General features: G+C 36.5%; 1 protein-coding gene across 1 annotated transcript in view; it reads right to left on the bottom strand.

Annotated features, from left to right (window-relative positions):
- Rock2 (Rho associated coiled-coil containing protein kinase 2) overlaps positions 1-25,071 on the bottom strand; it is a gene marked incomplete at its 5' end in the record, with an annotated part of 45,290 nt that overhangs the window by 6,633 nt on the left and 13,586 nt on the right. Inside the window, 21 exons of the mRNA XM_028777763.1 lie at positions 3,054-3,267; positions 3,354-3,615; positions 5,197-5,275; positions 5,767-5,855; positions 6,415-6,485; positions 8,179-8,347; positions 8,493-8,672; positions 9,990-10,084; positions 10,173-10,266; positions 12,681-12,867; positions 13,139-13,242; positions 14,794-14,863; positions 15,590-15,774; positions 16,072-16,232; positions 19,561-19,720; positions 21,840-21,946; positions 22,427-22,673; positions 22,882-22,973; positions 23,059-23,194; positions 23,817-23,865; positions 23,992-24,071. Of these exons, the coding sequence (XP_028633596.1) occupies positions 3,054-3,267; positions 3,354-3,615; positions 5,197-5,275; positions 5,767-5,855; positions 6,415-6,485; positions 8,179-8,347; positions 8,493-8,672; positions 9,990-10,084; positions 10,173-10,266; positions 12,681-12,867; positions 13,139-13,242; positions 14,794-14,863; positions 15,590-15,774; positions 16,072-16,232; positions 19,561-19,720; positions 21,840-21,946; positions 22,427-22,673; positions 22,882-22,973; positions 23,059-23,194; positions 23,817-23,865; positions 23,992-24,071 (2,831 nt within the window). The remainder of the gene's footprint in view (positions 1-3,053; positions 3,268-3,353; positions 3,616-5,196; positions 5,276-5,766; positions 5,856-6,414; positions 6,486-8,178; positions 8,348-8,492; positions 8,673-9,989; positions 10,085-10,172; positions 10,267-12,680; positions 12,868-13,138; positions 13,243-14,793; positions 14,864-15,589; positions 15,775-16,071; positions 16,233-19,560; positions 19,721-21,839; positions 21,947-22,426; positions 22,674-22,881; positions 22,974-23,058; positions 23,195-23,816; positions 23,866-23,991; positions 24,072-25,071) is intronic.

Below are 25,071 nucleotides of genomic sequence, written 5' to 3'. Positions count from 1 at the left end.
GGGAGGAGACAGAGAAGGCTCATGATTATAAACTTAAAGCAAACAAAGCAATCCAAATTACTCTTTCAAAAGTGTTGCATATTTGGAAGACTGAAATCAGTAGTATTTCCTGGATAGCTAAGCTTTATTTACAGATATTTTCCGGAAATGGGTATTTTACATCCTTCTGAAGTCTTTAAAGTGTGTGCCAGTGTCACACACACACACATCCCCCTGTGTATGGGTCCATGGAGAACAGAAGTGAATGTTGGGTATATCTTCCTCTATTACTTAATGCCTTATTCCCTTGAGATCCGGTCTCTCACTAGTCCGGACACTCACCATTTTGTCTAGGCTGCTTGGCTAGTTAACTCCCAGGACCACGTTTTGGTACCTAATGCTGGGGTTACAGGCATGTACTTTCAAACCCAAGTTTCACTTGGGATATTGAGGATTGAACTAAGGTGTCATGCCTGCACATGTGCTTTTACCCTAGCCCCCTCCCCACTGTACTAAACTCTTATATTTAAAACTACAGTCACTAGATGATGAGTTCAATATGTCAGACTTCCCTAAAAACTTTCTCTCATTTTCTTCTACTCAGTCAGCTAATTCTGGTTATTTCAACTTAAAAAAAAGTGGGCAGGGGGCTGGAGAGATGGCTCAGTGGTTCAGAGCACTGGTTGCTCTTCCAAAGGTCCTGAGTTCATTTCCCAGCAACCACATGGTGGCTCACAACCATCTGTAATGGGATATGTTGCCATCTTCTGGCGTGTCTGAAGAGAGCAATGGTGTACTCATATACATAAAATCAATCTTTAAAAAAAATCATTTTCTGAATTCATTTTTTTCTTCTCTACATTTTTTCACTGTCAGTACTTGATTTAAATGTTAGTAAGTCACTGAAAAGCTTGTATTTAAACAATCATGTCAAATTTGTTTTTTAGCAAATTCTACCTATCCTTTTTTAGTTGGACTCAGGCTTCATTTCCAGCATCAGGTTACCATTTTCTACCTGCTGCCACTTTGTCCTCTCCCAGCCGCCACACAACCTAACATTACAAATAAAAAGTAAGATTATAATTTAATTCCTTTGCTCAATAAGGTTGAGTCTTTATTTCTTTTTTTAAATACAGGGTCTCACTATATAGCCCTGCCTGGCCTGGAGCTCACTATATAAACCTTGAACTTACAGAGATCTGCCTGTCTCAGCCTCCCAAGCGCTAGGATTAAAGGCATGCACCACTTCACTCAGAAAACATTCTAAAAGAACCACTTTCAAGCCCATTTTTAAGCCAACAATTTCTGCTCGTGTCGTCATTGTTATCGTCATCATCATCGTCATCACCACCAGCACCCTCATCAAGCAGTGATGATGCATACAGCTAAGAGTGCAGGCTCTGAAACCTGGTCCTGCTGCTTATGACTGTGACCTTTGGCACATAATCTTTATGTGCCCTTGGGAGGCAGGAGCAGGCAGATCTTTGGATATTTCTGTAGGTTCTATTTGTTAAAAATTTGATCCTTAACCAATCTGAGGTGCTGAGTATGGGCCATGAAAGACTCTGAGAAGGCACTGAAGCAGCATGTATGCATTAACAGCTTTACAATACTGATCAGAGGAGCTAACAGTTCAGATATTTTACAAATGGTCTTCAGTGTCTCTCAATTATTTTAAGGGGTTTTTTAAAGAAAGATTTATTTTTAATTATGTGCATCTGTGTGTCTCTCTCCGTATTTGTGTGCATGTTGAGTACGGCTATGCGAGTCCAAATAAGAGTGTTGGATTCACCTTGGGCCTGAGGTTACAGATAATTGTGAGCCACCTAAAGTGAGTGCTAACAACTAGCTTCATCCTCTCCAGGAGTAGCAGTAGTTGGATGTAATTGCTGAACCACCTCTCTAGCCTCCTTTAAAGACATTTTTGGTCTCTTATTAATTTTTGTCCCCCCCCCCATCCCAGTATGTGTGTGTGCATATTCTTAAATCCAACCTGATCAATAAGTACCTTTTGAGAGTCTATATCAATAAGTACCTTTTGAGAGTCTATAGCTTAATTACTATCATGGAGTCACTATTTTACATTAATATTATCATATTTTTTGTTTGTTTTGAGACAAAGTCCTGGAACTCACTATGTAGACCAAGCTGGACTCTTAAACTCAGAGATGCTCTTGCCTCTGCCCTCTGAGTGCTGGGACTAAAGGCATGTGCCACCACACCCAGTTCATTTAATCATATTTTGCACACATAAAACATCCAATCATTTTCCTGCTGCTGTTCAACACTAATTCTACCTTTGTCATTCTAAATTATTTCCTTGAGATACTACTTCCACAAAGTTTCATATGAGAAGTTTGTGGTCTGACAGCAGTCAGTGCACATTATCACTCATACACTGAAGGTCCTGCGCTAGGCAACAAGAGGCCCCTGACTAGGTTAATACTTCTTTCATTAGCTAACCAAACCTTCACACTCAATGAGAAACAATGTTTATAAATGCTTACCTAAAGAGAAATGGCTCTTCTGAACCCAAACACATAATGAAATGAAGTCAGTACAGCCAGAGCTGGCCTCCCACCACACTACTGCTTCAATTCCAAGCAATGCCCACAACACTGCATGCACACTTAGAGCTGAACTATATTGCTCTTTAACTCACAAATATGGTTTTCCACTTATAGATGCGAATTAAAACTGAAGCTACTTTTGATTCTGCCTCTCAGATCACCTAACTGTGTGTGCACCTGATATTCGACAGTCTGTGTGTAATCTTAATGCCAAATCACTAGTTAGTCCACGTGCTGATTAAAGAGCAAAACAGTATGACTATATACAAAAATAATAAAATATTTTTAAATTTTGGTTAAATTTAGTATATATAACTTCTAAAATATATTTCAACCACATCAGTGAATAAGACATGTATACTACAAGTTTAAAATATTTGGCTCCAGTGACTCATTAGAATATCAAGCAAAGAAAAATTGTAGTTATCAAAGTTTTTACTCTAAATATAAAAGGCAAATTTTAAAAAGCAGCTTTAATTTTTTTTACCATGTTTTACTTATTACCTTGGTTTGTTTGGAGCAAGCTGTCGACTGGGCCGTCGAATGGATTGGTTTTGTTGGATTTTCATTGAGGTTCTAGGGGATGATCGGGCAAAAGGGTCTGGAGCTGGAGGCTTTTTAGGTATCTTTTTCACCAACCGACTAACCCATTTCTGCTGTTCTTCTGTTGAATTTGCTAATAACAACAGATTCTTTGCCGATGATATATCATAATAAACTACAACAAGAATTAACTGGAATGAATTAATGTGCTTAAAGTAATGGAAGCTAAAGAAAGAACACAATAAGAACTTCCCTCCTTACCTTTGCAGGGAGCTATGATCTCTTCCTTTTTGTCCATGTGATCTTTATGACATTTAATGTGGCACCTACGGCACTCTAGAGCAGGAGGAGGTTTAAACATGTGCCACAGTGGCTTCATACACGCCTCACAGTTGGTTGGGAAGTGATAAAGAGTAGGAATAAATTCATGTCCTTTGTGGCAAATATAATTAGACTTTTCTCCCACTGGTTCCACTGGAAATTCTGGTTCCTTCTTACTTTCTCCTTCATTGGCATATAGAATCTATAAACAAGAAGACAAAAGTGACTGCTACACACTAAAGATTTATTTTGTTTTATGAGTATTTTCTCTGCATGTATATGTCATCATATTCATGCCTGTGTGCTCTCAGAGGTCAGAAGAGGGCATTCAATCCCCTAGAACTACAATACAGATGGTTGTGAGCCACAACATGGGTGCTGGGAACCAAATCCAGATCTTGTTCCTAAGTGCTGAGCCAGCTCTCTAGGCTCCACACTGTTCTTTTTCTATCATAACATTTCGGATACATTACTCAACTAGAGCAGTACACAGTTGAAGTTCAAACTTAAGCAGGTTTACTTGGTCAAAAGTTTATGTAAGCTGGGAACATGGCTCAGTGGCAGCATGCCTGCCTAGCATCTCAAGGGAAGACAGAGTTCACGTAAGAGACATGAGACAGTCACTTTGTCTCCTTACTTTTTTGTTTGTTTGTTTGTTTGTTTGTTTGTTTTTCGAGACAGGGTTTCTCTGTGTAGTCCTGGCTGTCCTAGAACTCACTCTGTAGACCAGGCTGGCCTCGAACTCAGAAATCCGCCTGCCTCTGCCTCTCAAGTGCTGGGATTAAAAGTGTGTGTCACCACTGCCCAGAGGTCTCCTTACTTTTGATTTAGTATCTTTTACTTTGCTGTAGCAAAACAATCAGAATAGGACAACCAAAGGCAAATTTACACTTAATTAAGTGGGGTTTTTTTTTCCTTCACTCCTCTGGGAGTGACATTTAGGGCTAGAAGTATAGTTGAGTGAAGGTCAAAGCTCTAGGTTCAGTATCCAGTGTACTTCCCTATCTAAACAAACCAAAGTCCACTATGACAACTATAGGAATTGCTGTCTACACTTGTGAGTAATAGAAAAGTGGGTGAGCTATATGCACATTTTAGATATTTGGAGAGTTGAGGAGTAAAAGAAAAAGAAGATATGCAAATAAGACAGCATAAGCACTCAGAGGGGGAAAAAACCCAACTCTCCTATAGTAGACCAGATCAGGCACAGTGAATTTTATAGTGTTTTCAAAAGTGTGTATGTATCTGTATGTCTGTGCACAAGTTCCCAGAGAGGTCACAGGGGGAACTAGAACCTATGAAGCTAAAGTTACAGGCATCTGTGAGCCACCTGGTGTGAACGTCTTTGGATGGAGCAGTAAGAGCTATTAACCACCAAGCCAGCTCTCTAGGCCTTATGGTTTAAAATTGGTTTAAACGGAGACAATAAAAGAAAAACTTGGCTTCACTTTTAATAAAAAGTAAAAGTGCTACAGCTTTTGACTTGATAAGTGACTTTTTAAAATTTCCAGAATTGAGAATAAAACCAAAACAGAACTAAGTTCATGCTCTAAAAAACAACAACCAATCTTGTGAAAGGTGCAACAGAGCTCAGAAGCACACCATAAACCAAAAAGTAAACCAGGAGGACAGTGCTGGCCTCAGATGGAAGCAGCACACTGTAAAGCCCCAACTGTCCCAACTGAGGCTGAGCCAGAAGGGATATGACAATTCAAAGAAAGGAATCTAAAACATCATGTCACACGAGAACTTCTAAGGGTAAAAAAAGGAACAACATGTTTACCTGAAATATCCTTGGAATTTCTTTAGCATCTGCTCTGTATACATCTGTCTGGGTAACAGGTCGGACGTGAAATAGCTTGCTAGAGAAGATTTTTAAAGAAAGGAATAAATAAAATATTACTCAAGGATTATATTACATTGGATATCTTATACCAAAAGTTAAAAATCAGCTATTTATTGACTCACATTAGAAGCTAATAGACTAGCTTGGTTGTTTGTTGATGCTGCTATTGTTTTGAGATGGGGTCAGTCTCACTATGTCTCTGGCTGCCTGGAACTCATTACTGTACGACCATGCTAGCTAGCCTCAGAGATCTACCTCTGTCTGCCTCTCAATTGCAGGGATTAAAGGTTTTCACCTGGTTGATGAGCTTATCTTATTGTTCCAGTAATTTTTAAGATAACCACAAATTAAAGAGCCATGAAATGTCTTCCATATCACACTGCCAACTTTCAATTATATAAGAAAATTAAAAGGAAATGTAGAATGAGAGCTGCACTGTGACTGTCATGATGGACATGGTTCTACTCCTCTCCCATTAAGACTTTAATATGTAAGTCTGATACTTACTCTATGTCTAACACCATGTAAGGGTTTGACTGCTCTTTATCTTGTTCGCTGTCATAGAAAAGAATCTTCTTGCTGCTTACAATCACATACTGTTAAAAAGAAGAAAGAAATTGATGAAATCGCTATGCATTATATTTATTTTCTTTTATAAGAAATTCCGTATTTGTGATAAGGTCATATACTATGAAGTAAATAAAAAGTATTAATGATGCTTTAGGAAAGTTTTCCTTAAAGTAACAACAGATTCACTAATAGATTTTTATTTATTTCTCTGTAACAATAAAATTGAAACTGATATATTTTGAGCTTTCAGACCTACATAAAAAGCTAACCAGTTTCAGCCTAGTCAAAGTGAGCAAGAAACACAGTAGCACAGAAAAACAGGGTCTTCCCACAGTATCTAGAGCTGCTGCCCACCAGGACACAACAGCACTGAAACAACAGGCTTCTATGTAATAAACTCAAAACCCACTCCAGTAACAACCCATGGAGAGTAAAAATCCTTCCACACTGATAAACAAATTCAGAAAATATAAACAGATTGTGTGTGTACAGAAGTGTAGGCATGTCCACCCCTACAACTCCAGAAGGAAAATGGCTAGAGTTATAAGAGAAGTCAAAGGAACCATATTCAAAAGCACTAATTACCTTTTTAACCCATCCAAACTTCTTAGTGTTGTTCCGCACAGGCAATGACAACCATCCTTCTAATCTTGATTCTGTAAATAAGCATAACAAATGAGGAAAAATAAACCGATTCTCCCCTGACAATTAAGAATTTAGTAAAATTTCAATGCAGAAGTCACAAGCTAATCAAATCTGCCCTTTGGAATTTAGACCATACTATACCTGGGCTACTGTAATAACACATAATGAGTAAAGCAAAAACAAAATCTAGGTCACATGACATCAGAAATAAATACGCCGAATTATAACATCCAATACTCATTGATTAAATTCATGCACAGGCAAACTTCACAACACACGAGCCACTGAGCTCTTTTCACTGCACGTCTACATCAGGCCCTTTACTCTTCCTCTGGAGACCAAGCTGACTAGAGGTGTACCACATATATTCTTGCATAAAAAGCACTTTAAACGAGTACGTGTTCAGAAAACAGGAAATTTTAGAATGGCTATCCTCATTGTGTAAAATACAGACCAAACTTGTTTAAGAAGCAACAGTATAACCAAGATTTCTAAGCTACAAAAGAAGTAAAACTCTATAATGAATAAAAGAAAGTATCTTAAGTTATTAGACTCTATGCTAATAAATTTGATTCTATTGTTCAAATGAAAATGGCAGAAGGGGTGCCATTCTAAGAGAATATTCTTATAATGCAAATCGTTACAGGTTTAAACTACTATGCTCTAACTGTACTGGATGCTTTACTTAAGTTCTCTATGTCTACACAGCTCCACATGACAGAATTCTATTCCTCCTGTAGACGAGGAAACTGGAGTCTAAAGAGATCAGTGAGAACCTCTGAGTTTAGAAGACACATATGGGAGTCTCCAGGCATTTCACCTGTGCAGCTTTTCAGGGTGAAAACCAAGCCAAATTGTTTCATGTTTTCTCTGAAGGCCTACAATACTGTGGACATGAAAACATAGTGAAAAATCTCAACACATTCTATCAAACGTGCCATGTGTTTTTATATTCTGTACTGTCACTCTGAAATGTCTAAAACAGATGAAGCCATGCACTTTCAAGTATACAGAACATAGTGCTTTGTTTCTGGAAAATTGGCAAAAATCAAACAATCTAGCAAATACAATCACAAGCTATTTGAAAAATGCCTTAAAGGTTCATGCAGCAGCTTATTTTTTACTGCATCTAAACAGCATGTTGGAGTGAGTGGATGTTAGTTAAATGTTTTAATTAAAAAAAAAAAAAGACAAATTAAGTAGCTGGGAGAACTCCAAAGACAGTAAGTTTTTTTCAGATATCACCTGTACTAATAGGCTCCGACGAACTAGGTAAGTAAGGCAAGGAATCTTCTTCAGAGTCAGAGTCAAGAAGCGTGTGAGAACTGGAGGGCTTAGTGGCAATACTGAGAGAGGTAGAGGACCGCTGGTAGGTGAAGGACATGGATTCCATAGTGTGTGACTGAGTGATATGGACTAAATACCCACAAGTAAGAATGTGAGGCAGAGAGAAGAGAAGAAAAAAGTGAAAACTTAAAAAACAGTTAGGCACTGCATATGAGTTAAACTCCTAAACATTTAGAATTTACTTGTTCATTTTTAATCAAACAAGTCCAAAAGGTCACGTGAATCCCACTCCAATAAGTAGGTTTTCCCTTAAAGAAATGACAAGCTTTTTTCTCAAAAGTAAAGTCATTCATGGAATTAAAGTAATCACTTGACTTAAATTTAAGGCAAATGCAAGGGCTGACCAAGGATGTGTACCTGGAAATCCATCATCAGGCTCAGCATCCCCTGGTCCACTGCCTATACTGGAACTGTCCATACCAATATGCAAGGCCTGGAGCTGTGACCTCAGCTGTTCGATGTCACTGTCTTTACTGTCCAGGGTCATTTGGAGTTCTATTCGAATTTGGCTCTCTTCAGCTATTTGCTGTAAGAAAATGTATTAACAGATGAAATGTACATTGTAATTGTGAGTCACAGTTCAGTAATAATTACTAATAGAAATGTTCTGCAAATAAAGATAAGAAAATAATTGTTTTTAAAATGTTTTCAGTGTGAAAGAGTATTCTTACAGCCTGCATTTCATTCAGTTCTTTCTGGTATTTGATCATCTGTTGTGTCAATTTTTCACGTTCAGACTTAAGCTCCATATGTAGCTTTCTGTTTTCCTTCTCTTTTCTTCGCACATCTGTGTCACTACCACGCTTGACAGGTTCTTTTCTATTCATGATCTCTGCCAACTTATTCACAGCCTTAAAAAATAAGCATACAATGAATTATGTTAATGTTTTCTCAAAAACTCATCAATTACAAGCTACATAATCCCCAGTAATTCCTTTCCTGTACACAGGGTTTTAAGGAAATATTTTTGGGCTTGGAGAGATGTAAAGTGAGTCAAGTGTCTACGGTCTAAGCACTAGGACCAGAGTTCAGATCTGTGGCGCCCATGTATAAATTTAGCAAGGCATAGTGACACATGCCTCTATCCTCAGTGCTGTGGAGGTAGAGACAGGAGAACCCCTTTAAGTTCACTGGTCAGTTAGTCTTGCCCAATTTATTATCTCTAGATTTGGTGGGAGATCTTGTCTCAAAGATAATGGGGAGAGGGGCTGGAGAGATGGTTCAATGGTTAAAATTTCTGCTGAGTTCAGTTTTCTAGTACCGAAGTCCAGTGGAGTACCCAGTACTCCAGCTCCAGTAGAACCAACACCCTCTTCTGGCTTCCATGGGCACAAGTACATATATGAATGAAAATAAAAATCTTGAAAGAAAAAAAGTAATAAGGGAAGACTCTAGAAGCCAACATCTGGTCTTTACATGCATGTACATATGCACAGTCCACACGGATACTCAGACGCATGTGAAAATATACATATATATGACACATGCACACAACATAACATCTTTTGCCTTATTTTAAATAATATAGTTCTTTCATTGATATTCATTCTGTATTCTAATTATTTTTTCATTCTCATGATTTTTGATAGTAGGAGCCTTTCTCATGATTTTTGAGAATGATAATTTAAAGTATTTACAGGGCTATGAATGTAGCTTAGGTAAAATGCTTGTCTAGCATATGACAGTTCCTAGATGTGTTCCCTACTAAATTACAGGCTTGATCTGATATCATTTTCTACCGATTCAACTTTTATTATAAGACAGATTTAGACAGGCAGATGCTCCTCTTCCTACTCCAAAAAACGTGAATTCTGCATTGGCACTAAAATGTACCCTGTCCAACAACAGAGAACGGTACTAGCACCTACATATTTATGCTGCAAATACAACTAACTGTGGGCGCTCGCAGAGGGGTGTCAATAATCACATGTGCTCTTTCAGATCATCTGACTCTTTTCAGCCTATCAGCATATAATAAAAAGTTGGGAGAGAATGTGGGGCACTTCCACATACATGAAGTTTCTTCTAATTTGGCTAAAAAGAAAATCAGAAAATTATTCAAATACTGATATTGCTTTGCGCATAGCTTCTACCCTGTAGTGCTAGAAGTAACAGGTGACAGGAATGTAAACAAAATTCAAAACTGGCTTTCCATTCTGGTGACATACTTGAGTCTTGAGTGTTCTCTCATTCAGCAGCTGCTTCTCAAACTGTGCTTTAATAGCTGCTGCACTGATCTCTTCATCTTTCAACTTTGATAGTTCTGAAATAAACAGAAATGTTAAAGTTACAACAATAATTACAGCTACTAGGCGTATTCACAATAAGCTTTACTCCCTGCTAATACATACGGTCTTGGGTATCTTTCAGTTTGTTGTTTAACTCTTCTTTCTCGTTCGCAAGATTTGCAACATCACTAGTTAGTGTCCTATTTGTTTCTTCAAGCTAAGAAATAGAAGAAAAAAATCTTACATATCAATTTACAAAATTTTAGTTGTCAAATACTAATCCAATTTGAGACTACTGGATCACCGTTCACCTCTGCACCTCCCCTGTCACCACACCAGTCTTACCCTTGATAAAAATGCTATTCCCTCAAAACTTCATATGTATCCCAAAAAGCTAAAAACTTCCCCTTCTTTCAAAAACCTGTACCAGTTTTTTTTTTTCCTTAAATGAGAAAACGACTTAATCAATCAAGAAGAGGGAAAACAAAGGCTTGTCTTTCCACTGTGCTAAACGAGTTTAAAAACTGTAGCATTTCTTTTGGAATATTATTTTAAAATGAAAAGTGAGAGGGTTTTGTTTTGTTTGAGACAGGGTTTCTTTGTGTAGCCCTGACCTCAAACTCAATGATCTACCTGCCTCTGCCTCCTAAGTGTTAGGATTAAAGATGTGTGCCAACACCTGGCTAGAAAAGGTGAGTTTCTATTGAAAAAGTTGAATCCTTTTTTCTATATTCCTTTCAGATTATATTCCTACCCTTCCTTCCTGAAGTTTTATTAAAAAATTGTTTAACTTTCCCACTAAATACTGCAAACTTCCATTATAAACAAATGAAATAATGTATGTGCTTTTTAAAATTATGACTCATTTAATACATTAAGGAATTAAACTTGCTAGGCATTGTTGGGCATACCTTTAATCCTAGCACTCAGGAGAGAGATGCAGGAGGATGTCTGTAAGTTTAAGACTAATGATAGTAATAATAGTAAGGCCCAGGCAGACAGGGATAGTAAGAATTAAGATGTTACGAGGACAGTGGTGAATGTTTCTAATTCCAGCACTTGAGAGGATGAAGCAGGAAAGAATTGTGAATTCCGGGCTATCTTAAGATTAAAATAAGGAACAACAAAATATAATACCTTGATGATATATAAATATCATTTAGATATTCATTTAGATCCAACTTCTATTTACTTCCATTTTCATGTTCAACTTTCCCACTAAATACTGCAAATTTCCATTACATGTGAAATAATGTGGTAATACTTATGTATTATATCTGGCAATACTTAATGTACCTTCCAGTTTGTTTGCTGAGATAGGGTTTCATATACTGTAGGCTTACCTCTACCTAACTGTGCAACCAAGGGTATCCTTGAACTCCTGATCCTTCTTGTCTTTCACTCCCAAATGTTGGGATTATAGGCATGTACTACCACATCTTTTTAATTTTTAAAAATTTATTGTATATAAGTGTTTCGTCTGAATGTCTTTATAGCATGTATGCAGTACCTTCGGAGGCCACAAATGGGCATCAGACACTCTGGAACTGGAGTGGAATTGTAAGACAACTATGAGCCACCACGTGGGTGCAAGGAATCAAACCTACTCTGGAAGAGCAGCCAGTGCTCTTAAGCACTGAGCCACGTCTCCACCCTCCACAAACAACTGCTTATCGATGGAAACATGTGAGGGTTTGCTTTTTATAAGAATCATGGGCTATAAGCATTGTGCTAGTTTGTTTAGTAGTTATCATAGTGTGGACTTTCATAGGGTTGTACCATATACTTAAATTTACCAGAAATTGTCATTCTACTGACTCTATTAAACTTATCAAATTTAATTGAATTTAACTCTCTATTTTTTTTTTAAAGCCATTTTCCACACATGTGAAATTGGCAGGTTCTTATTTTCAGTTGTGGAAAGGGTGTGCAGCTGTATCTCGAAGCTATAGCATTCACCTGACCTTTTGTTGGAGAAGAGTTAAGTGAAACATCCACTCATGTATTTGAGCTGTCTCTTTTAGACAATTTTTCTTCTAAATGGTTTCATCTACTTCATTGAGTTCCAGGGGATCTGTACGTATTCTAGATACTAATCTACTGAAAATTGTGTGTGTGTGTGTGTGTGTGTGTGTGTGTGTGTGTATGTATGTATATATACACACACACATTTCAAGTATCTTTTTTTTTGTTATTTAGGCTGTCTCTGTCACGCATAAATTTTAGATCTGTCTGATAGTTTCAAGTTTTCATTTTTCACGTTTGGTTCTTGAACTAGATTTACTTTACCTAACTAGTAAGAATCTAACTTTATTCCTTTCACTCCAAAATCCCATTATTCCAAAAGCATTTATTGACTGTGCCCTCTTCTCCCACTGGCTTTATATTACTATCTGCACACAGTCAAAGGTCTTGCATATGGACCTCCTCTGTCAACTATCCACCTCCTTGTTGTGACCTTCAGTAGGCTTTCTGTTGGTCTTGTCTCAGAAATGTTTCTTTAGTTAGACTGTTAGAATCTGCTAACAAATACAGCCATTTTTTAATTTATAACTGACAGTTCCCAGATGTTTCTGAGATTTTATGACAGCAATTTAATTACAAACCCAAGACACAAAGAATGTTACTTACAGATGCAATTGTAGCATCCTTTTCAGTAAGTTCTTGTTTGTGTCTAGCCATCATCTCTTTGATCTCCAGCTCTTTCATGATCTTCTCTTTTTCCAAATCAGAATATTGTTCCTCAGCAATGGAACGAGCAAGCTGCTCAGAATCTGCTTTGGTAAGGGTAATCTCTAGCTGGGCAGCCAGAGAGTCTCTGTATTTCACAGACAGATCATAAAGAAAACTTAGGCATATAGTATCAGCATTGAACTCAGGGTGTCATGTATTCTAACCACATAATCTACCTAAGCTAAGTCCCAAATCCCTTGAGATGGGATTTTAATGATCAATTTTCATTATGAAGTCAAAACTCCTTTGTCTACTTGACTTACATCAGATTTTTCTTTACTTGGTGGGAAACAGAGCAGGAATTTCTATAAGGGAACTTACCTACAGACAGACAAGAGATAGGGCTCCATCCTTACCTTTCATCCTGTAAATCCTGCTTCTTCTGCTGCAACTCTTTACAAAGTTTAGTCTTCTCTTCATTTTCTTCTTTAAGTTCTCTAACTTGTGTTTTATAAAGGGTCTAAGCAGCAAAACAGAATCGCCCATTATTGCCAAGAATATGGCTTTCATTCAAAACCTAGTCAGGCAAAAGCTCAATACATACATACATACATACATACATACATACATACATACATACATACATTCTTTTATGTTGACTAATTTTGGGCTTCTGAGAAATCAACAGTTTTGTGGGCTTTCCCATTTTCTACTCACCAATTAATAAACACACATTTGTATGGTAGAATGCAAGGCCTACGTCTAATCCTCAGCATACTCAACTTCTCAAAGAACCAGCTAATAATTCAACTGGGTACTATAACGTAATTGCAGTTAAATGAACAGTTAGTAGGGTAAAGAGGTGATAAAAAAAACACTACTTTAAGTTGACAGATCAATGGAACTTCTACATAAAAACACTTCATACTGCTGGGAGGTGCTGGGATCCCTTTAATCTCAGCAACTGGGAGGTAAAGTCAGGTGGATCTCTGAGTTTGAGGCCAGCCTGGCCTATGGAACAAGTTCTAGGATAGCCAGGCCTACAGAGAAACTCTCTCCTCCCCACCCAAAAAAAGGGAGGGAAGGAAGGAGGAAGGGAAAGAAGAAGAAAAGTATTTCATATTTATACAGTGATCTTAAAAACTCCACAAAGGTCAATATGGCAATTTTATTCCTTTCATTACAAAAGCATGTATTTGGGCTGAAGAGATAGATCATCACTTAAGAGCACTGACTTTTTCCAGAGGACTAGGGATCAATTCCTAGCACCTACACAGCAGCTCACAACTGTCTGTAACTCTAGTATCCAACCCCTCACACAGACATATATGCAGGCAAAACATCAATACAAATAAAATAAAAATAAATTACTTAAAAAACAAAACGCATATTCTCCTCAAAAGGCTTCACACAGCTTCACATGATAGTAATAGCATATGCTCAGAATTATGTCCTAGCAACAATAGCTGACTGATTTCTTGTTTTGAGACACTGTCTCCCTTTCTGTTGTCCAGACTGTACTCAATGTTGTAGGCTCAAGTCACCTTCCCAACTTAGCCTGCATGGTAGTTTCAACTATAGGCACACACCACCAAACCAGTAGGATAAAGGATTCCTGTTCAACAAGCTATAGTTTTTTGCCTGTACTTTTTCTTTGGTACTTTGTGGTGCTGCATATTGAACTCAGAACCTCCTCCCTACAAGTATTTTACCAGTGAGCTACAACTCAAATCCCTGGCTGCCTTTTACGAGTCATGTAAGACCCCATCCAAATCTGTCTGGTGTGGTGGTAAACTATTATAATCTCAGCACTCAGGATGTGGAGGCAGAAAGTTTGCAAATTGGAGGCCAGCCTAGGACAGACAGTAAGGCTGTTTTAAAAACCCCAAACCAAAGCAAGCCAAGGACAAACAAACAAAAGCTATGCATCATCCTCTCTTCTGTCCAGCAGGGTACCAGGCATACACATGGTATATGCCTAAACCTAAAACATAAATGCACATCAAGTGAAATAAATAACTATTTCAGTTAAAAGACAACCATTCTCCTAGTTCTAAAGGAAGTCCCTTACTGAGAAATACTGCTCTGCTTCAAGTTGGTCTTGCAGTTCCTTCATCTGTCCATCTGCATCCTGCCGCTCTCTGTGAACAAAAAAGTCATTAGTGACTTACATAGTAACTTACATATTACATTACACTTACTTTTAACCCAGCCACACTTTGCAAAGTAAGAATCCCTAAAATCAAGTCATTTTCATACTAGTGCTAAATTTATCATTGTCTTTTAAAGCTCTCATCCCTGACAGCCTGTAATCCCAGCAACTGGGAGGCTGAGGCAGGAGAAACCATGAGTTCAAACCCAGCCTAGAGAATTTCATGAGACCATGCATCAAAAACAAAAACAAGAATCTAAACAATTGTAAACCAGGTGTGGTAACATATTCCTATAACCCTTGTTCTCTGGAGACTGAGGAAAAAAGATTTGAGGGAGGTTGTGGCCAGTCACAGCCACATAGTGAGACTTTACACACAGTAACAACAAAATAACAAAGAACACACATAAAAGAAAACTAATTCCTTCAACACTGAGCACAGGCTTTTCCTGAGGCTACACGTCATATCATGTCATTAATCCAACAGCTAATGCAATGTGTGCTTGTACTTTCAGTTTTATGGAATCCAAATGTCTCTGGAATTCAAATCTTATTATTTGATCCTCCCAAGTATTGGCAATATAAAACTTATCATCAGACCTGGCTTTCATGTTAAATAAATACCAATAAAACACAAACACACATACACAAACACAAAGACATATACACACATCCCAGAAACTCTCCATCAAACTGTCTAAATCAATTAACTTACTTTCGAAGTTCAGCATTTTGCTTTTCCAAGTTCATTTTCATTTCCATAAGATGATTATTTTCTTGTTTTATTTGCTTTTCTGACATTTTTAGGGTGTTAACTTGCTGGGTCTGCATCTTCAGGTCATTTTGCATAAGACAACGCTTCTGAGTTTCCTGCTCTATTTTTAATGTCAAATTTCTAACCTAAAAAAAGTAAATTGTATACTTGACATTTAAGTAAATTATTTTTCTCAAGAATGATGCATTTCTTATTCAACTCACATTAAAATATAGATAATACTTTCAGATAAAATATAGTCTTTAAAGTGTAAGTAACTTAAAAATTTTCAATTATGACTGATTTGCTCTATCACCAAATCCACTAAAAGCCAACAGATTCTACAGATTATTACAATATAATGCATTCACCATTAGACCTCCCCAATAAAGCAAGTTTATTGTTGGCTCATTAATTTTTTACTTAGTATAATTCACACTTACATCCTCATTTAGCACATCTTTCTGCTTCAGCAGCTCATTTAGTTTCTGCTGAGACTGTTTGAGGTCACAATCCAATATAGAACATCTTTTCTCAGCTTCTAAGAGTAGGTTCTCCACTTTCTGCTTTAAAGACCTCTCTTCCAACAGCTTCTTCTCCATTTCTAGTACAATCAAAGTAGATACAATTATAAATTGGAACTGCATTTTAATTAAGAGCAAGTGGCACTATCTTATAGTTGTTTCTAACTGAACATTTTTATCACTTTAAATATATTTGAAATATAAATTTTATAGAAATTTCATTTGCAGAGTATAAAATGTATCATACTACTTATGATAGTACATCTATTCTAATGGAAAAAAGATGGAAAATTCTGTCTTTGTGTCTCTGTAAGACACTAACATCTTTCAATAAAACATTCCAGGCAGATCCCATGACTTTCCACATTAGTATATTATTATGCAGGTATTGAAAATTATGTTTGGGGAGATAGAAAGATTCGGGAATCAAACTTTTTGAGCCTAAATCTTGGTTCTGCCACTTACTGATTGAGTGGGTAAGTTACCTTCTCTTCCTCAATTTCCTCCCATCTAGGATGGTAACAGTGTCTAACCTCCTGAATATGGGATAAAAGAAAAATACTGCCAGATATATGGTAGGCACTAAGTACTCATTAATGCTCAGTGTTTTTTGTTTTTGGTGTGGTTTTTTAAAATATTTATTTATTTTATGTATGCGAGTACACTGTCACTCTCTTCATACACACCAGAAGAAGGCAATCAGATAATATTATAGAAGGTTTTGTGGTTGCTGGGAATTGAACTCAGGACCTCTGGAAGGTCAGTGATCTTAACTGCTGAGCCAACTCTCCAGGGTGTTGCTTTGTTTTTTAAGAATTAGCAAAATGGTAAAGAAAATGGAGTAAATCTACTATGTTACTTAGTAGAACTATAGCAATCTTTGCTTTTTTCAGTTATACTTCCCTTCATTTTTCTAAATAATTTGCAATAAACCTAACTTATCAATCAGAAAAATAACCCTTTAAAAGCATTTTTCATCTTAAGGTGATCAGCAAAATGTATTCTTAAGCAAGTTAAGTTCAATTTTAAATGTTATGTTTTAGTTAATTGATTAGTATTTCAGTTCATATCTAAGTAGGATTCCTCTACTCTCTCACACCTAATCTTTAACATCCAACTATCATTTACAAAAAGTTTCATTAGGTAAAAATTAAATTCATAATTTTTCAGGGCTTTTCTTAAATTTTATTTGTTTAAAGTGTACATGTCTTTACATGTGTGTGGAGGGGCCTAAAGTTGATGTCAGATACCTGTCTTGTTTACCCTCTAGTTTATGTAACAAGGCAAGGTCTCTGGGTAAACGAGGAACCCACTAATTTGAGTTGTCTAGCTAATGAGCTGACCCAGGGATTTCCTCTCTCTGTCTCCTGAGTGCTGGGTATAAGGTGGTTGTCATGCCTGCCTGGCTTTTACACAGGCTCATCCATACACAGCAAAAACTTTATCCATCAAACCATTTCCCTAGACAGAATTGAAAATACTTAATGAAGGGTCTTTAAAAATGTACACAGATAAATAAATCATTCTCTACATGCTACTAAGTAGACTGTATTTCTAATTATTTTATATGTACAACTGAACTTGATTTCACAACCTAACATCATAGTCATTATCCCTTTATAGAGAACAATATATCAACAAAGTTTAAGCCACAGACAAGGTCATACTGGCCAATAATTACTTGTTCAAGCCATGTTCTTAATCTACTGAGGAGATAACATGCAGTAAAAAGAGCAAGTTTTAGATCCAGGCTTGAATGACATCTATACTATTTAAGTGTTATGTGCTTATGTGTAAAATATTAAAAAGTCATCACATATATCAGTGTTCCAACTAACCATTGGAAACAATAAAAGTTATATTACATTGAATTGTTTCATTTTTGTCAGTCTGGAAAATAATCAATAAGTAAATGCATTCACTTATTCAATAAAGAAATAGAAATATTTGCTGGGTGGTGGTGGCACAAGCCTTTAATCCCAGCAATGGGGAGGCAGAGACAGTTCTCTGAGTTTAAGGCCAGCCTGATCTACAGAGAGATTTCCAGGATGACCAGGGCTACACAGAGAAACCCTGTCTTAAAAAACAAAACAAACAAATATTTCATTTTTAAAAATTATGTAATATTGGTACAGAGAATATACAGAAGCACCGGAACCTTACTGAGGTGGTAGACATATTATACAGCTTGCTTTGTTGGCAGCTATATGAGTGCAACACAAACATCAAAACTATTTATACTTTTCTGCAAATAAATTATATCTCAAAAATAATTTAACCCTCTTCTAGACCACAGACAAGGAAATATACAGTTCATCAGCTTAATCTCTTCAGACTATGCTTTGTAAATAAAGTGCCTGTTTCATTTCTCTTTTGTTTTGTTTTGTGTTTTGTTTTGAGACAGGTCTCACTGTGTAGCCCCAGCTGAAATCCACTTGCCTCTGCCTCTTGAGTGCTAGTATTGAAATCACACGCTACTGTTCATGCCTTGTTTCATTTCTTTTTTTTTTTTTTTTTTTTTTTAAAAGATGTATTTATTTTTTATATATGAGTACACTGTAGCTGTGTTCAGACACACCAGAAGAGGGCATCAGATCTCATTACAGATGGTTGTGAGCCACCATGTGGTTGCTGGGATTTGAACTCAGAACCTCTGGAAGTGCAGTCAGTGCTCTTAACCACTGAGCCATCTCTCCAGCCCCCCTTGTTTCATTTCTTATCATCCTGAATTAGTGCTTTAAACTTAAATGGTTGTAATCATAAAAGCTAAATGTTAATTGTACTTAAAGACTAAAAGGCTTTCTTGCTAAGCTATTCATAATATTATGCCTCGATAAGAAGTAAAATTTCTGTTCCAGTGTTTTAAAACATGCACATAAAAATTTTCAAGTATTGGTTATTTCTGTGATTTCAAATCTGAAGTTAACTTTGGAATCTACTAGTATAATATGACTTTAATAAAACCCAACTGGCATCTTTAGTATGTCAGTCTAAAATACTCAACGAGCTACTTCTGAGTCTAGCTGGACTAGCTACTATGTAAGTCCCTGTCCTAGGTAACTATTAATAATTTTCTAACACAGCTGGTGAAATGTCACACTAGAGTAAATATATGTCAAAGGACATATCTCCCAAAAATCAGTAGATAGAGAGGGTCACAGTGCACACCTTTTACCACCAATACCATTGAAACATTCTTTCAAACCTAAAAATATGGTAGAATAATTTGGTATTTAGAAATTGTTGTAATGGATCAAAGATTAAAAAAGGTGTATACAAAACTTCCCTAATAATTTTCTTCCTTTCAGTTCCCAATACTTGCTAATATAAATAAATATTTTGTAAATAAAATCAAAGACTGACTAGATTCTTGGAAAATGTTCTTGGACTACCCCTCACAATGCATACCTTTCATGGCTTCTGATTTAGCTTCTTCAATGGATTCATAGATCTTATTTTTATCTGCTAGCCGTGCTTTTGTGGTCTTGTGTTCAGCTTCTTCTTGTTCTAGACTCTGCTGTATAACTTTCAGTTGATATGTCATATCTATTTCCATGTTGCTCTTTTCCTATGAGACATTTCCAAAACTATTAACAGAATTTCAAAACCTTTTATAACTACTTTTAAATAGTCTCCTATGAATGTTCAGTATTTTCCTTTCCTTCTTCATTTGAGCTTCTTGTAACAGTAACCAATGGACTCTACCAGCCATTCACACTGTTGCTTTGGGATTTGAATTGAGCCTGTTTCATTCCAGTTAAATGACCAGAGTGCTAGTCGCAGCACTTCTCAGCCTCTCCCACTGTTTCTCTAACTGCACCCGACACTATCCACTGATGTGGTCTGACACTGCATCCCTGCTCTCACCTTCTGCCACCTGTCATGTTTCCCCAGCTGCCTCCAGTTTTATCATTTTTTAAAATTCTTTTATTTTAAATGTGTGAGTGTGTTGTTGCTCTGTATATGTATGTATACCATATATGTGCCTGGTACACATAGAAGTCAGAAGAGGGTGACAGATCCCCTGGAACTGGAGTTAAAGGTGGTTGTAAGCCACCTTATGACTGCTGGGAATCAAACCTGGGTCCCCTGCAAGAAGAACAAACGCTCTTAACTACTGGGCCATCTCTCTAGCTGCAGAATGATCGTATTCTTTAGACACAGTGTCTCTCTTTCTAAAGCATTATTTCTCAAAAATTAAAAACGTAGCTAATGGCCATCACTTGGGAAGCAAAGGCAGGCAAGACCTCTGAAAATTTGAGGCCAGCCTTGCCTACACAGTGAGACTGCCTTAAACAAAAAGTAATGCTTTTAATCTATCTACATTAAGCAACAAAAAAAACAAAAAACAAAAAAAAACAAAAACAAAAAAACCAAAAAAAAAAAAAAACCCTCAAGATGTCCTACTGCCCAAATAGTAGGTATTTTTCTGTGAGGCTGGGGATTAAACTCAGGGTTTTGGACATACTAAGAATGCACTCTACCACTAAGCTACATAGCTAACCAAACACATTGTAAGTTTGAAAATCTTGAATAACAGAAGTCAGTCCATTTTCTACATGTACCCCTGCATTTGCAACACAGACCATATGGCCAACAAACCTGGAGTATTCATTATCTGACCTTTTAAGCGTTAGTTTGCTGACCAACACACCATACTCCAAAATACTGACTGAACAAGCAAACTAACCACTGCTGTTCTCTATCCTCAGTTTTATTCAGGTGGCATCCTCCAGCTAGAGTGTGCCTCTTTTCTATCCCACCTCTCTGATCAATCATGTCTGGGGCTTATTTTCTACACCTGAAAGGCATACTGTGTCCAAGCAGCTAGCACTTTGTTTGCATACAATGCAAAAAAATTACCTAGGGCTTTATTATTACTTTTTTGTCAAGCCAGGAACTCACCAGGTAGCCCCCAGCTAGCCTTGAATTCAGAGATGCACCTGCCTGTCTCGAGAGCTGGGATCAAAAGTTTGTGTCACCATGGACACTTATCAGCCTGTGATATTATTAAAAGTCACACTGCATCCTGACATTTCTACTACAGAAAACACTAAATATTCACATCAATTAATAAACAAATGAAAATAAAATATTAACTAGAAATAATCCCTGGCTCTACAATATTAAAAAACTCTGGCTGGGCAGTGGTGGCGCATGCCTTTAATCCCAGCACTTGGGAGGCAGAGGCAGGCGGATTTCTGAGTTCAAGGCCAGCCTGGTCTACAGAGTGAGTTCCAGGATGGCAAGGGCCACACAGAGAAACCCTGTCTTGAAAAACAAACAAAAAAAACCTCTGAATGTCACAAGAAATATTTTAATTTTGTATTACATTAATTTTTAAGATATCCCAGTCAAAATTTGAGTTTTTCTACATTGTATAAAATTCTCAAAAAATAAATATTTATATTAAAGTCTTAATTTCTCCTGGGTCTCTGAGAAAGCATCATCATTATATACATTGACTCCCTTCCTTCATGTAGTCCAGTATACCAAGGGCTGCCTATATGGAATTAGTTATAGTCCTTATTTGCATAGTCAAGTCCAAATACAAAAGAGTCCATGTACATATAGAAATACCCTACCTAGTAAATAGTTATTTAATTGTTCTCTGATTTTGGTCACTTCTCTCATCTAAAATTGCACTGCTTTCTTTTTACACACAAAGTGCAGCATGCCATGCTTACCTTCTCTAAGTCAGTAAGCTTCTCCTGCAACTGTCTCTTTTCCAGCTCTACTTTTGCTAGCAAGGCTTTGCCAGTCTTCAAATCTTCTTCCAACCCAGATATTCTACCTAAAAATTAAAACATTGTTTAAAACAACGTACTCAAAATACGTTCAATTAAAAATTATCTATCTTATATTTTAGGGTTGTTATTTGTAAGTAAGAGTTTTATAACCTGTCAGAATAGGAATTTAAATTTAATTTAGCTAGAACTCAATTGACAACCTAAATATAAATGACACTATTTGAAAATACATCTTTTGTTTACAAATTTTATGAACATACTTGTAATGTTCTAATTTATTTTTTATTTTAATTATTGTCTGTGTGTTTGTGTGAGAGGTTAGGTTGACGCATGTGAGTGCAGTGTCAAAGGAGTCCAGAAGAAGGCTTGGAATTCCTGAAGTTGGAGTTACAGGCAATTGTGGCCCTCCTGGTGGAAGTGCTAAGAACTGAATTTCTTAGCAATATGTGCTCTTAAACAGCTCAACAGTCTTTCCTAACAACAACAACAAAAAAACCCAGGTTAATCAATCACTGTTTGTATACCTTGTAAATCATTAATTATCTCTGATCCATGGGTCCGGTCCCTTCTTTCAGATTCTAGAGCTGACTGAAGATTGATAAATTCCTTTTCAAGTTTTAACTTGGCAGTCTCAAGCAGGCAGTTTTTATCTTGTAGATCTCTATTGTTAGATTCCAGCTGCTGAATCTGTTTGGAACTTTCTGCCTGGGTTTTTCTTAACCGTGCTGCAGTATCAGACTCTGTTCTCAGCAAAGTATTAGCTTCATCCAGCTGTTATCCAATTCAAAAGCAAACAGATAATCGCTGATATAATATAATGAAAATACATCAATTTATTGTCTTGTTACAAGCTACTTAAATAAGAAACTCAAAGTATTTCCCTAGGCATCATCTCCTTAAATATTAGAGCTAAAGGCTTTGCAGCACACACGTTGACAGACATGGATAAACTTAGCACTTTCCACACAGACCAACCTACTTGTTTCTGGAGCTGATTGACCTTCTCAGTGGATATCTGAGAGCTCTGGTTCCTTTTCTTCAGATCTTCAAGTTGATCTTTTAAGCTGTTAACTATAAAACAAAGCATTTTAGCTACAAGCTTCAATATAACACATATGCTCAATATTTTTCTTCTTAAACAATTTATATCACAAACCATCATTTTCCAAATTCCGTTTCTTGTCAGCTTCATGATCAGCTTTCCGTTGATATTCTGCATTTTTGTGCTGAAGAAGGGCCTTTTCTCTTTCCAGCTGTCTTAATGTTGATTCCACATTTTTCCTTAAGGTAATCTGAAATAACACTTAACATTATTATCAAAAGGAAATATGCAGATAAATCAATCAAAATGTATCAGTAATCTCAAACACATGAAAGAAGAGACCTAAAAGGCTATCATTGTTTTGTTAAAATTATAATGTTCTCCATATTTGCAAATTTAATTTATTATATTAACAGTCAAGCTTTCTGGAACTTTCTATCACTAACAAACCATCACTATTTAATCGCATGGACCCAAAATATTACTAATATCAAATGTTTTTATAAAAAGAATTACTTCTTTTTAAAGCATAGCAACCATTTTTATTATCATACAAAAGCAAGGGTTTTTTAAAGTTAACTTTTAAGTTAGCATACAAAGTAAAGGTTTCATTATGGCATTTTTGAGACATATATACCATCATACATTTTTTTTTAAATCTTAAAATATCTACACATACTAAATTAACTCAAACTGATAAAACAAGCCTACATAACAGAAGCCACCTTATAGTAATTTCCATTTTGTTCATCTATGACACAGATAGGCTTTACCAATATGTATTGCATGCTACTCTGAGAACTTTATATATCTAAGTGGGTATCAAAGATTTTTACTAACAAAAGTGTTAATAAAGTATAGAAAAATTTTACCTCTTCTTCTAGCTCCTTTGCTGTTTTCTCTAGGCGAGTATTAATAGATCTAAAGAATTTTAGAAAGAAGCAATAAATAAAATAATACTAATTTATAATAAAGCATAGTCTATCAACTGAGAAAGCAGTGTACGTAAGCTTCAGTTTATTTAAACTCCACTGCCCAGCAGCGTACTTGCACTTCTGTTCCAGCTCCTCCTTGGCTTGCACCTCACTGCTAAGGTGTTCTTCTAGTGCATATAATTTTTTCTGAATCTGTCAAAAAATAAGAAATTATAAGTTTTAGTCACAAAGATGAGAAGCTTCAAGAAAACACAGATACCATTCTGCTGTTCCCATTTACTAGACCCCTCTATAAGAATATAGGATCTGTACCAGCTTACTGTGACTCTGACCCAGAGGGAAAGCTCCCTCACCTCCTGCTCTCTTACTCACAGTACATGTACAGATATAAACACATTTACAGGAATAAACTCTTTTGTGATTTCCTACACTACTATGAAGAAGGATTAATTGAACCTTGAGTAAATGATAGCTAATTACATTTCAAATCCTCTTCCTTAGTTTTTAAAGCAAGTAAAATTGATTTAAAAACTATTTAAATAATAATATATTATTTAAAATACTCATTTTTTGAAAAATTTACTATTATTATCTTTTAAATGTATGTATATACCTGCATGAATTTACAAGTGTTGTACAGGAACAAAATACATAAGACAGTGTCTTCTAGGTGTAATGTCACATGCCATTAAAGCACTCAGGAGGCAAAAGAAGGAGGATCTATCTGGGAAATCAAGGCCAGCCTGCTCTACATAGTGAGTTCCAGTCCTCATAATAATAACAGTAACACCAACAACAATGGTAGTAGTGTTATATCCACTTGAATAACTGAAATTCAAAACGATGAATACTCTCAGGCCAAGGCAGCAATGACACCAAATCCAAAGTTCTAATGAGTATGCTTCTTAAATATTAAATTCATCTTGAAAACAACAAACAACTCTTCTATTATCCCCAAACAAGTATAGGCTAAGATCTACTGAGATGGCTCAGCTAGTAAGATGCTTCTGCACGAGGAACTAAGTAAGACATATATAAAAGTCAGGTTTTGTTACTCTCCAGCATTAGTGAGGTAGAGGCCAACCTGGACTCGATGGTAAACTCCAGGTCAGCTAGTCATTTCCAAAACAAAGCAAAACACCAACCAACCAACCAACCAACCAACCAACCAACCAACCAACCAACCAACCAA

The sequence above is a fragment of the Grammomys surdaster genome, unplaced genomic scaffold (assembly GCF_004785775.1).
Source record: "Grammomys surdaster isolate TR1022 unplaced genomic scaffold, NIH_TR_1.0 314, whole genome shotgun sequence".
In the NCBI taxonomy this organism is placed as follows: domain Eukaryota; kingdom Metazoa; phylum Chordata; class Mammalia; order Rodentia; family Muridae; genus Grammomys; species Grammomys surdaster.
Note: the sequence above shows the minus strand (reverse complement) of the source record. Positions and strands in the feature narration are given on the sequence as shown.